The sequence below is a fragment of the Haplochromis burtoni genome, unplaced genomic scaffold (assembly GCF_018398535.1).
Source record: "Haplochromis burtoni strain Fernald_Lab_line unplaced genomic scaffold, NCSU_Asbu1 Contig_6, whole genome shotgun sequence".
NCBI classification, from domain to species: domain Eukaryota; kingdom Metazoa; phylum Chordata; class Actinopteri; order Cichliformes; family Cichlidae; genus Haplochromis; species Haplochromis burtoni.
This window is the reverse complement of record NW_024582367.1, coordinates 1,282,259-1,300,812: the sequence shown is the minus strand read 5'-3', so window position 1 is coordinate 1,300,812 and position 18,554 is coordinate 1,282,259. Positions and strand designations below refer to the sequence as shown.

The window sequence follows — 18,554 nt, the reverse complement described above, 5'->3', positions numbered from 1 at the left end:
AGCACTCCCAATGAAATGCTGGCAGGGCTCGAGTCTAATTAAGAATATTGTACAATGCAAATGTGATTACGGCTGATTATTAATAGACATTCATCTCCCTAATGTAACGCTTTGCCCTTGTCCTTTTATTACCCGGATAGAATAAAAAGTTCCTTGTTGAATATCTTGAAAAGAGGCTTACTTCTCATTGTCGTAGTAGAGCTTCCCGATGGCCCACGCCACGATTATCGGGAATGGTATACCTGTAAGGCAAAAAAACACAAAATGACAGGTGGTTCTTTCATCTTTCTCTGCTATTCAAATCACAAAATATCACTCCAGGGATTTCATGCTGGAATATGAAATCCTTTTCTTTTTTTAAAGCACAGCACCAGTGACTGCCAAGCTCTGTCAGGAGCAATTGTTGTCTGTGTGCCGTGATCCACAGATGCAAGCCAAGACTTGTCACCATCTGAATGTTTCTTTGTGAATGAATAAAAAGCTGGACTCTGGCTGACGATAATGCGGAGTGATCTCGTGATTTACCGACTTATAAAAGCTTAATAAAGCAGAAAAAACAGCCATCACTCACTTTTAAATGATACTAACAGGAGCGTCAAGACCCTACGAGCCAACGAGTCACACATTTAAGTCAAATCTCTGGAATATTTCCACGCTGCGGGAAATTTACTGTCATCAGCAGGAAATTCTCCCCTCACAGCTCCAGATTACTTGATAAATTACATTTTTCTTGCAGTGTTCTCCTCTTGTCCACCTCCTGACTTGTGGAAAGCAATGATGTCCTCCCGAAGCCAATGATCCAACATATAGCGAAGCACAGAAAATCTGACCTTATTTATTTTGATGAAATGTGCTGCGGTCTGTCCTTCACACCGAGCCTTCACATCATCCCCGGAGGGAAATGTAATCCAGCTAGACAATACACCTAATCTCAACAACTCAAAGTTTAGTTTGACAATGTGAAACAGGCTGACAGTGAACTGCACACCAAGGCATTTTCCAGCTGCCGCACAAAATCCTGAGATCTCCATCAAGTCAACTGCCTCCTGCTGTTTGATAAAATAGCATCTGATGTTCAGCTACGTCTTTTGAGATGAAACTCACAGCTCTGAAATTCATAGTTGGACTCTGAGATATCTCTTTGATAAGGTTTTAGTCACACGGGCCTACAGGCTGGTCAGCGACCCCCCGGCAACTACAGCTTTCTAGTGGCCGGCAGGTTGGTGGAGTTTCGATATATTTGTAGGCCTGTGTGACTGGGCCAACACACTCCCATTAGTCAAAGTGAATCTAACCCTAAAGCATTTAGTGTCCTTAGCTTGACATTTTGGGAATTCTTTCTGAGAGATTAGTAGGAAAATTAAACCTACTTTCTTGACTTTAAGTTTTAAATTAGTTCCAGAAGAGGTTAGTTTAATGCTGGAACAACTACTTTACTGTTGCCTCACAGCAACAAGGTCCTGGGCTTGACTTTGTGTGCAGGGTACTCGAACAGTACAGACATGCAGTTATTGTGGATAGGTTAATTGGTGATTCTAACTGAATGGTTGTGTCTTTCTGTGCGTTAGCTCTGACAGTGGAAGAATAAGCTAGATGAACCTTTAGAGGTTATATATGGCTCTCAAACCAAGCTAGCCACCATCTTTTATCTGTATTGTCATGATGTCGGTGTAGCCCAGCTAGGAAAAAAAGAGCAGTAGAAAGTAATTTTTGGGTGTATGATGTAAACGATTTAGTCATTTCTTTTTTTGGGTTAAAGGAAGAAGTGGACAAATCAGATGATTTGTTGCCTTTTCATTCCTGTTCATACAGTGCCATGTGCTCGGCAAACTAATGTTACTCCTCGCTAGGAGTTGCAACGGAGTCTGCTGCAGTTTTTTTGGTTGTTCCGAATTTCACCCTGTTCAACGTCAGGTTTTTTGTTATCTGGTCAAAGGATGACTGGACAGACGAACGCAGTCTGAAGCAAACCTCCATCGAGGAGCAGTGATTCCACAGTTCCAGTTAAGTGGAACCCAAAAGTGGATAGGATTTGCTGAGGTTTTATTGAAGCCAGAGCTTCGTTCCCATTGAAGCTTCCTTCACCGGCGTGTGGTAGGACAACAGTTAAACAAACTGAACGGCCCCAAGCATCCATCAGTTATCCAACATTATTCATTCATACATTTGACTCAGAGAAAGCTGTATGCGCACACTTTTATTTAGTTTGTTATTTTTTGGGGGAACTATTTTGTATTTTATTGTTTCAAGTACATTTATTTGCAGCTGCTGTGTCAAATATAACAAGCTGTGCACTGTTTACCCTGGTGTGGTCCTTCCTTATTGATGCTTATACCTTGGGCTCCTGTCAGTCCTAGATTATCTGATACTGGCCTAGTGGGAATTTGGTCATTCTTGCTAATAAACCACAAGTAGGGTTACATCAGGTTTCTTTTGCTGTTTTATTTTGAACTGCTACAATTTTGTTAGTTACACTTGTATTAAGCCTTTTTATCACTCTATTAAGAAGTGTTTGATGTTCCACTTAATGAGATTTATCTAAACTGCTGTTATTAAACCAGTTGGTTTGCTTTGTAAAAAATTCCACTGCATCTTTCTCAAAGTATGCATGAGTGTGGCTTCAATCCAGTACTGATGTACTGCTAATGCCACTTGATGGTGTGTGAATGTATTAGTTCTTTCAGAGTTTCATCATATTTGCATCCTTGGGTGCGTCAGCTGGTGTCAGATATTTGTTTGTTTTTCCCTTGCTTTGTCTGTTTATACATATTTTAATATGCCTGAACTAGTAAAAAAGCTGTTTTCATATATTTTTGTGTGCGTCAGATGACTGGAGTACGACACTGAGCCTGCAATGCAGCCCTTTAAAACTGGATTTTACACCACCATCACCTTTTAAGCCATTTACAAGCTGCTGCACCGTCCTGATTTATTGTAACTTGTTTTTAGTCAATGATGATTAGGCTTAGTTTGGTAAGTAGATAAGATTTGTTAAAAAGCTCTTAGATTTGTCATTAAGTGGTTATTTAAGCAAAGAAAAAAAGACTCTTAGTGGTCCAAAAATCTACTGAACTGATCTGGTAACTATGAGCCAATTTAATCAGACAGAATTTTGGTAAATGTTTCCCATTTTCCCAAAATGTCCTTGTTAAATATTAACTGATAACTGTAGAAGTGTTTTGCAGATAATTCAAGATAAAAGCAGTAAGGCTGCTTACACCAGCCGATGCAGATGAACATCCACTTGCGGAGCTTGTCGGTGGAGTAGGTGAGGACGATGGCGGTGTGGAGGTAGCAGCCCTCTCCAAACATCCAAAAGAAGTTGGTGGAGTGGAAATAGTTGAAGGAGGCGGTCACAAGGCGACACCATATCTGCAAAATGAAAACAATTATCTGCATTTAAGCAGACTTAAATGTGTAGTTACTGAATTAAATTCAGCCAAGACAAACTGATAATACTTCTAAAAACTGCCATATCTACAAGCTGTTATCCATGGCTTCGTACTTGCTCTTGTTCTAGTCTTACTTCCACCTGACAAATTAAAGGCAAAAATGTAAATATTTCTACATTCTGAGAACAATTTAAACTAATCAAGCTTAAACTTATTATGGAACACATACTTTTATACCTTAATGAATTAATTTGTTTCTTTTTTGTTATGTCCAATAAATAATTTAATTCAGTAAACAAAAATATTTCAATCTAACTGTAACATATAGACTTTATATCCATTATTTACATGGTCCAGCCTGGTTCTGCCAGAGGCTTCTTCCTGTTAAAAGGGAGTTTTTCCTTCCTAGTGTCACCAAGTGCTTGTTCACAGGGTCGTTTGATTGTTGTTGGTGGGGTTTTCTCTCTAATATCGTAGGACCTTTACCCGACAATATAACAGGTGACTGTTGTAGTGCTTGTTGTTGGTGATGTATCAGTGAGATTGGACTCAACTGAATTGAATAAAAAGAGTAAAAACATAATTTTCCTACACAGGCTGACACACAGAGGTCTACCGGCATTAGTTTCACACCTGGATTAATACATATGTTCTTCTTCCATCAGCAGGACTGTTTATGGGATTAAGTCAAACTAAGCTAGAGAGTTCTGGCGCTCAAGGAACATTTCACCCAATAAATATATTTGGCTCATCTCATTTTGTTTTTAAGGCATTAAAAATACTGTTAAACATCTCCTTTACTTTAAAACCAAAGTTTAGGGGTTTTTTGTATTAAAGCTCACATAAATGGGCTCATACCACGTTGCTCTCATGCACCTCGGGGCTCATGGTCATTTGGACGATGAACCAGGTGGCGTTCCTCAGGATGAAGGCGGTTATGAGGTTCCAGTGGATGATGTTTCTCAGGCAGCGGATGCTCCTGTGAGAACAGAAGGAGGGAAAACTCAACTGCTGATGCTGCTTTTCCAACATTTCTCTTGTTGTTAGGTCACGAGCTTAATTTAATTCTGAGAGGAAAGATAAAAAAAAAAAAAGTAGTTTAAAAGCAAACATGTGAAAGCTGGCAGGAAATATCTGATTTAATTATCTCCTCCTGCTGAGTTTGAGTCTATTTGAGTCAGTTTCAGTGTAACTCCAACATTACAAATTATAATATCGGAAACACAGAAAATGAAGCTGATAGATAAGAATAACGAGCTGATGTAGCCTCAAAAGGAACATTTCCCATCAATCCTCACTTATATAATAAGAAGTAAGACTTAATTCCCGCTCTACTCTTTTGTTTGTGTAATGCCCTGAAAGCCTGATGTTTTTTTTCTTTTTTTAAATGCGGTAAATAAATTCACTCGGGGATACAATTAAAATCTGCCCAAGTGCCTCAGAGCGGGCGCTTGAAAATAGAAACATACGTCTGCACGGACTGAGCAAACCATCCTCGCTCGCTGCAGTGACGGCCGCGTTCGCTGTCACCAGCTGACGGCATTATCAGCCGGCGAAGGCCGCTTCCTCTTCTGCCAAGCATGAGTGACGTGATTTATTTTTCAGCATGCATTAATTCTTAATAGGTGTCACTTTCACTGGCTTTGTGCTGACTGAGCAGATGCATGAGCAGCATTTTCCAGCAGCATTGTATTTACTTATTTATTATATTGCACGTTGTACAAATTGTATCATGTTTTTTATTTCTCTCTGAAGACGCTCTACCCCATTAGTAACATAGCAGGCTTCAAAAAGCTCGAACACCGTTTGGATTAATTACAATGTCATTTTAAATAAGGTTTTAAAAGCAGCCTTGAGATGATAAAAATCAAATAACTTTGTGTTTTTTAAATCCCGTTGTTCCACAAATGAGAAGATAATTTCCCCACATCATGTTATAATGTTGCCACCAGGCCAGGAGCACAGCAAGCACCTCACTGCCCTCGGCATGCTGTCTGTGGGGGCAGTGTGGCCTGATGGGACCTAATTAAGAGAATGGCTACATGCTCCTGCAAACAAGTCTTTGTTAAAGGCACAGTAAATTTGTTTTTTTTCTTCTAATCTCACAAATTTTTAAAATGTTATTATTTTATATTACAATCTTACTTGATCTGGGGTTTTATTCATGTGATACTGAACATACAGGTCCAGAATCATACGACAACCGCAGACACAAATTTGTAGCTTTGCATCTGTACGCCACCACAATAGATTTTAAATCAAACCACCAAGATGTGATTCAAGTTCTGTTTAGAAATTACTGCCATTTTTATACACAGTCCCATATTTTAGACAGTAATTGATCAGTCGGCTGATGAGCAGCTACATGTCTGAGTCTTGTTCCCGTTGTTATTTTGTAAGAAATTAAGCAGATGAATGAGCTCGAGTTGATTCCAAGTCTTGAACCAAGTAACTCTTAGTATGAAGGACAAAAAGGTTTCCATCATTAGCCTGAGATCACAAAATAAACCTATTAGAGACAGAGCAGAAACCTTAGGACCTGCCAAATCAACAAACCTGGTGCATTCTTAAAAATGAGGAATGCACTGGTCAGCAACACCGAAAGGCCCGAAAGGCCACAGACGACACCTGAAGTGCATTTAGACAGAACTATTTGACTGAACTGAGGTTTACTGAGGTTTCAGAACAAGGTGCAAACCACTGGTTACACTGAAGATCAGGAAGGTCAGATTAGACTTTGAATGGAAAACATCTAGAAGAGCCTGAAGAGTTCTGGAAAAATAAATATATAAATGAAACAAGGTGAAGAATGATGGGAAAAAATGAGAAGGTGTTTCTGGACTTTTAGGTTCTCCTTCATTAAGATTTCTTTGTTCTTAGCTTGATTATTACATTTATATGTATATATTTTAGCTAGTTTGATCTCTCAGTGTCTCCCTCCGTTCATTCAGTTTACTCGCATTCAGCTTTAATTTGCTAATCATATTCTCCCATGTATTGTCTCTGGTTTTACCTCCTGTCTGTTGTTTACCTTGATCATATTCAGCTGTGTTTAGTTTCCCTCCTGTTTCATGTGTATTTATAGCCTGTTTTTAGTTGTGTCACGCTGTGTTTCAGCCCTGTGAAGTTCCTAGGGTGTTCCCTGCTGGTTTCTTCTGTGTTTTTGGACGTCGGCCACAGTAAAGATTCACTTTTTGTTTTCTTCTAGTCTGACTCTGCAGTTTGCATTTAGGTCTCATCTCCATGCATTTCCCGACACGAGGAGAGAAACAGTTCCTAATCTGAAGCACACCACATCATGGAGGGCATCGTATGGGCGTGCACGGCTGCCAGCAGAACTGGGTCACTAGTATTTATTGATGATATGACTGCTGATAGAAGCAGTGGAATGAATTGTGAAGTATACAGGGCTGTACTCTCTGCTTAGATCAGACAACCCTTCACAGTGCAAATAGATAATGATCCAAAGCAAACTGCAAAAGCAACCCAAGGAAAAGAAATGGGACATTCTTCAACGGACACATCAGTTACCTGATCTCAGCCAAACAGAGCAGAAGGCACAGAGGGAAGAGAACCCACAAACAAGCAGCAACTGAAGGTAGCTGCAGGCAAAGCATCTCAAGGGAGGAAACAGCATTTTATCACAGGCTGGACTTCAGACAGTCAGACACTGCAAAGGATTCACATTCATGTTAGTTTGTCCAATTGATTTTGAGTATCTTAATATAAAACGCCAGTGACAGTGCTACTAATATGAAGTTATAACCAGTCAACACTACGAAGGAATTGGCTCCTTGACCAATCACAGTGTCCTCCTTTTCTGTTGACAGGAAATGGTCTCTAAAATCAGAGGGTGCCAGTTTGAGTTGCTATCATGGTAGCTGTCCTAACACGATTTTTTAAAGCTTTCTTTAACGTTCTTTCTCCATTTATTGATAAAAGGATTAAATAAAACATTTATCGTGCACATTTTTTGTCCCGGACATTATGTCATTGACGTTGTGTCGCTGATGTTGGCCCAATTTTCATTTTGGAACTACTTTTCCGCCGAGGCTAGGCGTTGAGAAAAGATGGTCATCTGGCAGGTACTCAACGTCAAAATGTTTGCCGGGTAGTTTTCCCAAATCCTGCAAACAGGGGGAGAGACTGACAGACGACAAGAACATAACCCTCTTGGCAGATGTAATAATCCATTTGACACACCAGGAAAAAGAAAGATTCTCCAGAGGAAACGATGTTCAGTCTTCTGCTGAAAATAGAAATGTGGTCTCAGCTCAGATGGTGCTGGATTTATGCTCAGCATGGCCACTGTGTTCCCAGTAATTCTGCTGCAGACACTGTTTGGTATGCAGGTAAGATCACGATGACATTTTAGAAGATTTGCTGACTTGGCCGCTGCTGTGCCCCGCTCTTAAATGAGGACAGTTTGGATTTCTGGCTTTCTCTGAGAGTTTCTTCCAGATATATTTGGAGCACAAAACTTAACTTTGCTTCTCAGCGTTCACAGTTCACAGTTTTGACAGTGTGAACAGTAAGAAGATGGATCCCTGGTAATCCAAGTGGCCCGGGTGGCCTATTTTTTTTTTTAACCTGAATTATTGCACAGTAAGCTTTTCACTGTAAGTATTGTGCCATGTAGCACACTCACAGTCTGCAGTGAGGAGCTCCACTGCTGGGCTAAGATTCACTGCAGTCAGATCAACTCGAGGAGTCGGTGTTATAGATTTGTCCGCGCATGTAGGGAAAACGTGCGAATCCTGAGGTGCATTTCAATAAGAAACACCCGGTTTATGATGCTGTTACATGCGCCACCAGTGACAGCTATAACTCTTAGAAACCTGATACAACATTTAGGAGGCTGAATGAGTTCCACTTTCTGATTCTGGGTCAGTTTTGGATGAATAACTGAACTGAAATGACAGTTTTTACAGCTGAGTATTTATAGGCATCAACCAAAGTGGGGCAGCAGCTGCTCAGCAGGTAGAGCTGCATGTTCACTCGTCGCAGGGATGGTTATTTACTGACTTCTCTCAAATGGTCCTTGAGCAAGACGTGTCACATTTGTTGAGACTCAAACGAACACATGCTTTTTTATATAAACAAGTCAGCCGGCTAAAATCAGGGAGCTGAATGTTTTCTGTTGAAGAGGTGCCATATGCTGTGTGATAACAGGGGTTTTATTGCCAGGGATCAGTGCGTAAATGTGTCCAGGAAGGGGAGAAATGGAGGTGTTCTTTGTCACGTAAAAGGAAATGAAGTATGAGGAGGTACGACCTGCTGTAACTTCAGGATTTTGGCATCCAGCTGCTGCTTTCTGATGGAGAATCTGAAAGCCAACTTCTCTTCCTCCTGACTTTTATTGCTGGTGCAGGACTTTTACTTCTCTGCGTACCTTTGCCTTTGAAACATAAACACAAATTACATTTTCTATTTGCTGTTAGGTGCAAAACACAATGACTGCTTTCCTGCAGGCCTTATTATTTATTTGTTTTCCAACTCTCTCCCCAGTTTTTGCTCCAGATTAAAGAACATTATGATTACAGTATAGATCTCATAAGTCTTCACTTCATAGTTAAATTTAGGTCAGATGTTCACAATAAGCAGCAACTTCAAAGGCTGTAAAATGAAGGCAACATCAAAGTATGCAAACTGCAGTTCCTCTAATGGCCACTTGAGGCCTGCTCCAACGAGCACTTTTGCTCTTTAGTTGTGAATTATTAGGGAATGTGGTCGTTTCGACTGATAGGTACAACCTCTGTACAACTTTACCACCTGATGGTACTACAGTGTATGAAATATTAAAATGACTGTATTCTTTTTTACCATTTGCTCTTCATATTTTATCACATTTTTTCCAAATTAGGTGCAAAAGTGTGTTTTGTGCCACGAAATAATCCACTACAATGCTGCACTCGTCCATCTGCATACCGATCAGCTGCACAACCTGATACTTGGATGTGCTGGTCAGCACCAAACATTTTAAAATGATGGCCAATTAAGCAGCGTTTCTTCCAATTTCCTGTCACTGCTTTGTCCCATTCACGCTGCTTGTTAAGTTTAAAGTTGGACAACCCACAGCTGCTGTTGACATTTCTGCTCGGAAAAACATCTTTAACTTCAGAAACACTCCTCAGTAACACTCGCCTCTTCCTATTTTCCAGTCACTGGAGCAGATATTTGAGAAACAGTGAGGTTATTGGACCTTTGTCTACAGAAACAACAGGAACAAATACTCCATCCACCTTAATCACAGTAACACCAACAGTACGCTCTGCAAGTTTGTAGCACAGGATAAATGATGGAAAGGAACGACTGAGTGTTTAGGAGGAAGATTACCTCAAATTTTTGCTACATGCTCTTAAGATTTATTAGACTTTGTTGTGTTTTTGCTTTTTGTTTTGCTTGCTTTCATTTAAAATGGTTTGATTTGTGGTCTACTAAAGCTTGTGTAGCGCTACTTAAACTGCTTGTGTCTTTGATAAAAACGAGACCAGGCACTATCTGTTATCTGTTAAAGACAGAGGCCTTCGGGTGGTGGTGGTTAACTGAACACATTAATTGATACTTCTTCATGCTGCTGGCGTTCTTGTGTTAGGGTTCAAAGCGACAGACGACCTCATTTAAAACTGCAGTCAACTAATTATCCCGAGGTCCATTTGAGCGTACCTGAAGGCACCTCGCTTTCAGGTACACAGAAAAAGTGCATTCATTTTAATTGGATAGAAATATTCCATTCGTTCAGATTACTTAATGACTTCAGCCTGATCCTTGTTTGTCAGCTAAAAATAAACAAAACAAACAAACAAACAAACTGTGTATGTTTTAAGTGATTGGTGGAACTACTCAGGTAATCACAAGGCAGTAACTCAATGCATTTAGATAAGCAGACAGGGTCACGACGACCCGCTGAAGGCTAAGTTAAGCATCAGAACTGGGAATAACGGTTATTTAAGTGACCCTGAACATGGCACGGGCTGGTCTGAGCGTTCCATCATGCAACACTGCTGCAGCATTCAGATGGTAGCGTCAAAGCTTGAATTTGAATGTTGTTGGTGGTTTCTTGAACAGGACAATGGGTTTAATGTATTCAGACGGCCTCCACAATCACCAATCTCAGTGGAATGGATCACGGCTGGGCTGTGGTGGAACATGAGATTCTCATCATGGATTTGCAGCAACTGACAAAAGGGAGTCTAACCTGGTACGAACAAGGTTTAACTAATGACAAACTGATTGTTTCTCACTCACTATGTGTTAATAGACTCTCTGCATTGAATCAGACATGTTATTAATCTCTGTCTCTCTTCCACAGCATGTCTTTATCCTGTCTTCCTTCTCTCACCCCAACTGGTCGCAGCAGATGGCCCCGCCCCTCCCTGAGCCTAGTTCTGCCGGAGGTTTCTTCCTGTTAAAAGGGAGTTTTTCCTTCCCACTGTCGCCAAAGTGCTTGCTCATAGGGGGTCGTGTGATTGTTGGGTTTTTCTTTGTAGGTATTATTGTAGGGTCTACCTTACAATATAAAGGGCCTTGAGGTGACTGTTGCTGTGATTTGGTGCTGTATAAATAACATTGAATTGTACTGAATTGAAAATTGTTCTTAATAAATTAAATATGTAAAGTTCAGATAATCAGGCTCATCAGGTGCTCAGAGACCTCCTGGTTCTTCTGAAAGCTCTGGGCTCAGTAATATCTACTGGAAATTGAAAGGTGGCATTATGTAAATCCTCATTTTGGGACACACAGTTTCCTGTTTGCTGTTTTTAAATTGGGATCAGTCATGAATAATGTGCAGCCTTGTTAAATGGGGCCTTATTATGCTGCAGCTTGCGTCCTGTGCTGTCCCGCTGATCTATATCTCAGCTGTGCTCTGAGATTAGTCTGTCTTAATGTGTATATTTATTCCACGGATTATGTTGCTTTTTGACTCCTGTGTTGTAAAAGCTCAGCTAGGGATGGGCACTGCAGATGTTGTGGTGTGTAGCATAGTTCATGCCACATACTTGTCCCCATTAAGCAGAATAAGTAAAATTCCTTCTTTTGTCTTACCAACAGCTCAAAATCCAAAGATAATCATTTATTAACAGACATTAGTAATCAAACAGTTTACTGTGCGGTTTATTAGACTACACCCACCCATGGCTTTCACTTAGGACTGAACAAATTCCAGAAGTCTAAAATGTCAAACAAAGCCAAATCAAATCCAGGCACTCATGGAGGGTAATGCACGGGGAGCATAACCAAACATAACAGACACTTTTGAGGAAGCCTGAAGTGGAAGATGGGATAATCAAAGAGGGCTGATTAGGGAAGGACCAGCAGGAGGGTAATGAGACAAGTGAAGAGAATGACAGGGACTAGAAGGACAGAGCATATTTCTCCCATGCTGGCTCCTCTTCATTGGCTCCCTGTTAGATTAAGAAGCTAATTTAACTCACATACAAGGTTTTAATCAGGCCCCATCTTATCTTAATGACCTCAAAGCACCACATGACAACAATAAAGCACTTTAAAGTGCTGGTTTACTTCTGGTTCTTTGGAGCCTCCAGATTTCAGGCCCCTCTTCTCTGGAACCAGCTCCCAGTTTGGATTCAGGAGACAAACACCCTGTCTTCTTTTGACATTGGGCTTAAAACCTTCCTTTTTGATAAAGCATATAGTCAGGGCTGGATCAGGTGACCCTGAATCCTCCCTTAGTTATGTTGCTGCTGGCTGTGTTTATACAGCTCCCTGCATTTAATCATCAGGGATTATTAATCTCTGGCTCTTTTTCACAGTGTGTCTTTGGTCCGCTCTTTCGGTTGTGCACATGGCCGCCCTTCCCTGAGCTTGGTCCTGCCTAAGCTTCCTTCCTGTTAAAAGAGATTTTTTCCTTCCCACTGTCGCCGAGTGCCTGCTCATAGGGGGCTGTCTGATTGTTGTTGTTTTCTCTCTAATCTTGATGGGTCCTTACCTTACAATATAAAGTGCCTTGAAGCGACTGTTACTGATATTTGAGGATTTATAAATAAAACTGATGGGAGACAAACAGGAAGCAGAAATAAAAACCCTATCAAAGTAAAACAAGAAGTAACCGAAGGCGAATGAAACAGACCTGGGTACTAACACTTAACAAGTGTGAGATAAGAAAACGGCCCAAAACAAAGTGAACATGGGGACAGAGATGAAGGAATCCTGGAGGACAAACAGAGACAGCGAGAAATTAAACCAACACATGAACTGAAATACACGATGCAAAACTGAGACTGATCGCTAGAATAACCATCAAAACCTGGTGATGTCACAGGAAATGAAGCCTAAGATCAACTAAAAGAGAAAAATCCAAACAATAACCTAAATTTCAAACCGTTGGGAATAAAAGTAAAAACTCAGCAGAAGCTCGAATTCATATTTTCACAAAGAATTCAAAACCAGCACAAACCCGAGGAATGTGCCATTCTGATAAATAACAGGAGATTATGAATGCAGCTCTTGGAAACAGTCAGAACTTATTAAACTTCATGTCCACGGCATAAATCTGCATTATTGTTAGATTAACGGGAGACTCGTGAGCTTCTGTGGAAAGAATCCCTTCAAACTGTCTTTTATAGTAAGATTATCAGGAAATACGCCAAACTGCTCATTGCACTATTTTATAATGAACATTACGCCTCGCTCTACCCTGCGCTCCTCTCCTTCCTTCCAGATCCACACCAGTGCACAGGAGCCTCGGCGTTTCCCTCCATCAAACAGCTTTCCTTTAAATGGTTCTCAATTTCTTTACAAAGCCAAGAAGGTAAGTAATAAATGCCAAACTCCTTCTCCTGCCATTTTTAGCTGCCTGACACTTCTTCCTCCCCCTCTCTCTATTCATGCCACTGTGGCCCACAAACACAGGTTGTGCATAAATGCTATCCTGTAGAGCTTCTACTTATTATGTCTCTCTGTGCCCTTTCACGCTTTTCTCACTCCCCGGGGGTGTCTCGGCGATCGATAACAGCCCCGGCTGTCGAGGGTGCTAAGACCTTTCTCTCGTTAATGCACGGCTTATTTCGGTTTGCCAGAGAAACCCTTTTCCGCCTCCACCGATTGTCCCGGCAGGCCTCCGTGAGACTGTTTTCTCCCGGTTTTGAGATGGGTCTATTATTCCCAATTGTGGGGTGAAATGTGCCCTAGTTTTTGCGGGCGTCTAAACCCTTTTTACATCTGCGGGATTGAGATAGGGGAGGTTTCATCCCATGACCAAATGGGTTTTTGAATAAGAACCAGAGACGCTTTGAACCTACTGGGATCTGGAAAATACTGACGTCTCTGTCACATCGGGGATTATCAGTGGACTGGTGGCAGCGAGACCAACACTTACCTCAAACACAAGAAGAGGAAGAAGGCTATGAGCAGCGCCACCATGGAGATGCAGTGACCCAGGAAGTTTATGATCACGGCTATTTGGTAGTGCATCTTGCTTTTTTTCTGCAGAAGAAGAAGAGAAACACAGGATGAGTCTTTTGATTCACAGAAATAGTTCTTATTTTCTTCTCTCTGGATAAGACAGGACACTACAAAGGGCGAAAAATCCTCTTTTATTTTTTCGATTTTTGACGGATGACTCCCGCTGTGATTTTAAACAGGAGTGGGTGTTAGCATTCCCAACAGGGCTGTCAAGGCTCAATTTAAATCTGAATGCAAAGCTGTTCATAATTAATTGTTAAACTGTCTATTTCTGGCAATAATCGAACCCCAAAAATAATGATAAATATTCAAATATGGAATAATATCTCTAAATATCCTACAGCTGTGGATGGATTTAGGGAAAAATGAGTCTAAACGAACACAAACATGTAACAGGTCTCACTGTGTTACCGCAGCAAAAATGCCACAAAAAATGAACAAAACTGCAAAGTTTATTATGCTGCTTGCATTTTTTCTTTGTGGCCTTTTTGTGCAGATATTTGTGCAGCTTTTTCTTGTCATTTTGTGTCTATAACTTTGTGGTACGTTTGCATCTTTTTGAAGTGGTTTTGTATCGATTTTGTATCTCTTTATGGCTTTTCTTTTTCACATTTCTTAAACAAACTTTTTTATGTTTGTGAGTTTTTTTGTGCAAGTTTTGCAAATCATTATGAATTCTTGGACTCTCTTCAGCCTTTGTGCAATAACTCTTTTTTACTGTCATTTTCGTTATTGTTGTTTTGTCTCTTTTGTCTGTTTTCTGTTCATTTGCAGTCATTTTTGATCATTTTGTGGTACTCGTGGAGTATTTTTATGTAACTTTTGGATCTCTTTGTGGAAGGTTTACTCATCACTCTCAGCCCATATTTCACAACATCCTTCTGCAGTCTTTCTAGTTTTCTTTTAAATTGTGCTTTTCCAATCTTAGGCACTTTGTTTGGTGGTACTTTTGTGCCAGTTTCCAATTACTTTGTGTAGTTTCCAGGTCATTTTTGTACATTTCGTTTTTCTTCTTCTAAAATCTTATTTTCTGATCTTGTTTTTGTCACTTTTGGCTTTTTTTTGGTATCTTTGTGGAAGTTTGTAGTTGCCCTTCAGTATGTTGTTGGGTCGGTTTCCCCTTTATATTCATTTTGTTTGGCTTTTTAGAAATTTATCTATTTGTTGCTGATTTATGTATTTTTAAATTGCGACTATTTATGTTTGTGTCTCTCATATCATTTTGAATAACCTTAAAATAATTTTACATTTCTTTGCTGACATCTTTTTGGTCTGTTTGTGTGTTCATGTGGATTATTTAACACATCCTTGTGATACTTTAACATAATTTTGTCTAAATTTTCTTTTATTTTCTGCTTGTTTTTGTGTCTCTGTGTAGTTCTTTAGACCTTTATTCTTTTGGTGTCTTTTGCAGTCATTTTGTGTCATCCCTAATCTTGTGTGTCCATCTTCTGGCACTCTGGCTCATACAGTTGCATTCAATTTATGTAATTTCAGGGTACTTGTGTGTCTCTTAGTGGAAGTGTTACACATCTTTGGTGCCATTTTGGGAGGAGTTTTGAATTCCTTTTGCATTTAGTAAATGTTATTTGCTGTTCCGAGTCTCTTCGTAGTATTATTTTCACTTCACAGTCATTTTGTGGATTTCTTTGGTGTGTTTGTGTCTCTCAGCAGTTCATTTTATCCACATTTGTGTTCATTTGGTGCCTCTCTGGCACTGGTGATCTCACTGTGGCTTTATTATTTTACACCTCTCCTTTTGGCATTTCTGCATCTCTTTGTTGTTCTTTTGTTGCTGTTTTATGTCTCCTCAGCAGTGATTGTGCATATACTTTCTGGAGCCAACTTTCCAACAGGAGATGTAAACAGAGGATGTGGTCCAGGGGCTAGTAATCCCTGAGCCTTGCAGGAGGGCCAACCAGATTTCATGGGGGCTTGTGCCGCCCCACTGGATCCACTCCTGGTTAGGAAACAGGAATACTGGGAAGCATTTGATTTTGCACACGCTCACATATGGAGAATCCACATGAGTCCTTGTGATAAGATTTCACGTAAACACAGACCCATCTTCCTGCAAATCGGTGCCTAAGCCCACTGTCTGTGCCTCAGAAATCCATTGTGATCAGATTTCCCCCACTCTACCAACAGTAATCTGTGCTGTAAGTGGATTTATGTAACCTACTGGTGTCTACGCCGAGATTAAGCGTGGGCATGTTTAATCCCTGCCTCATCCACACTGAAAAACGTCATTCGTCCCATTCACTATATTTTAGTCCAACAGCTCTAATCTTCAACTTCTAAATCTGTACTGGACAAATGTTGTTGTGACTAAAAGCGCCAGCCAGCCATCTCTCTGCTGCTTTATTGGAAATTGCTCTATTGTTTTTTGTAAGATGTTTTTCTGATAGATCCTTGGATGGATATTTCTAGGACTGGGTGACAAGACTCATGATCCATGCGAAGAAGTCATATGAGTTCTTTTTCTGAGCGCCCACCTCTGCGGTTAAAGGTTGGCATATTTTAAGGAACAAATAAGAATTGTTTGGGAAAGCTCGAGGCTCTGGTCGCTCATGAGACAGAGACATTTAAAAGACAAATGGCTCTACTGATGCCATTTATCACACTATTAAAAGGGTTTCCTTTATCCACACAGAAAAAACTGATTCTTTGCCCTCGTGAACATGAAGCAATAATTTTGAGTAAAATGCAGATGAACTTTATAAAAAAGAATTTTATTTTAATCATTAAGGAAAATGAGGTGGTATAAACTATCTGTATACAAGTCAAGTAAATTTCATTTGACCAAATTCCATTAAATGTAACATTTAACATTATATTTATGCAAAGAAAGTACATGGAAAAGTCAGTTTTTTGGGATAAATATTTTTTGAGTGAGTGACATATTTTATTTCTATTTGAAGGTTTTTTAAAATCATTTTTATGCAAAAAGGAATTAAAAATAAATTCATCCAACGAGATTAATTTTTTAAAACATATTTTAGGTACTTGTGGCTGATGGCTGGTTGCTAGCAGACCTTCCAGGCTTCGGCTGCCTCGGTATCTCTCTAATATTTTTCAGCACCTTGTCATAGGTCTAAGTCAAAAGGACCGTACGCTCTTATTGGCAGTCGCTTCAATAAACCTATCTTGAAGTTGAGGCTTTGTGTTGCCGGCGGTTACTTCACTCATTGTCACATGGATTTAATATTTTATCTGGCCGCCACATATCGGGTCCTTTATGAAGAGAAATTTTCTTTGTGCCAATAAAACTAGAAAAACTAAAAACTAGTTTCACTCATTTTCACTGCAGTCAAAGTTACACCGTGAATGCCTTTGTTAGTCATTAGTTATCTCATTAGTACACACAACTACAGTCCACACACTGTGTCCTCACTACAGATCGAACCCTGCTACATTTTTTCAGTCAGATTTCTACCTTTAAACAGAAGCTGTTCATTCTCACAGATTAAACCAGGTTACAGAACTGCTGTTTCTTTGTGTGCAGCTGTTAAACAGAGTCTGAAACAATGTCATTTAAACTGAGTTACCGATTACTTCCTTTGGTAAATCTCAGTAGATATAAGGCAACAAATCCTTCATTTGTGAAGTTTAATACATTCAGCCTCATCAGATCCTAAGAAACTAAACACGGGGCAAAGATTGTGACTGTGTGGGACACTTAGGCTGAAATGCACTCCTGAGTATTTCTTTTTTAATATTCTCAAAAATGAGATTTCAGCTGCTGTTCAGTCTGTTAAGGTTTATTAGCACACCTGTTTGACTCGCGTGTTTGTTTATATAAACTAGATCCAGTCAAAATGCCGGACACTGTCTCAGTATGTGGGACAGGCGGACAAAAAGTGCAGCGATTTTGTTCCAGTTTTATTTGTATAGCTCAGTATCACATGTAAAGGCTCACAGGACTTCCAAGGGAATAAAAACATATTAAAAGCAGAACAAAAGAACCAAAAATTAAGTGTCGTGAAATGCAAAAGAGCACCCAGATGCAAGAAAAAGTCAAATAAAAGTGAGCCTTTCAGTGGCTAAACTATACAAAGTCCAAAGACCTGGAAACCTGGAAATCAAAGCCTCCAAACAAAAGCAGCTGAAAATGTGAAACAAAGAGAAATCAAAAAGCAAGCGAGGCTGCGAGAAAACAGGAGGCTGTGAGGAGACGACTCAGAGCTGTGGGGTGTACTGCAAAGCTAGATTTTTGTCTTTATTTTTGGTGTGATAGATCACTACAGTAAAAATTCAACATGTCCACATCTGTGTGATTAGCCTGTGGGACTCAGAGTAACCTTTGATATTTAAATGGATCCAGTTTACTAAAGTCTAATGTGCAGCTGTCAGGTTAAAAATAAACAGCAGCCCCGAGAGCGCTCCAAGAGGGAAAAGAAAAAATATAAGATTTTGATGTTTTACTTTTCCTCTGATAATGCCTCTGACTAAAGTAGGCACCAGTCTATTTTGCGTGTGAAATGATGAATACGAGTGAAATAATGTGCAATCATGTGTAAAATTCCCCCTTTTACGCGAGCGCTCACATTAAAATGCTCACGGTGGAAGAAAACAAATGCAGCAATAACAGAAGCAGAAAAAACCTGATACGATATTGATGATGAAAACGTGCATGTGCTCTGTGTCTACCTGATTACGAACTGTGGCTGAATCAGTTAGAGTGCCTGCACAGCGCAGCAGTGAAAAGCGTCACTGCGTGCTCTAATTATAGAATGC

General features: G+C 40.0%; 1 protein-coding gene across 2 annotated transcripts in view; it reads right to left on the bottom strand.

Moving 5' to 3' along the window:
• LOC102308014 (corticotropin-releasing factor receptor 1) overlaps positions 1–18,554 on the bottom strand; it is a 95,879-nt gene that overhangs the window by 26,222 nt on the left and 51,103 nt on the right. For both annotated transcript variants that reach the window (XM_005913776.3, XM_042223251.1), the window contains exons 6-9: positions 13,732–13,838; positions 4,251–4,371; positions 3,219–3,372; positions 182–242 (exon numbers count right to left, since the gene is read on the bottom strand). In XM_005913776.3, coding sequence (XP_005913838.1) covers positions 182–242; positions 3,219–3,372; positions 4,251–4,371; positions 13,732–13,838 — 443 coding nt within the window. The remainder of the gene's footprint in view (positions 1–181; positions 243–3,218; positions 3,373–4,250; positions 4,372–13,731; positions 13,839–18,554) is intronic.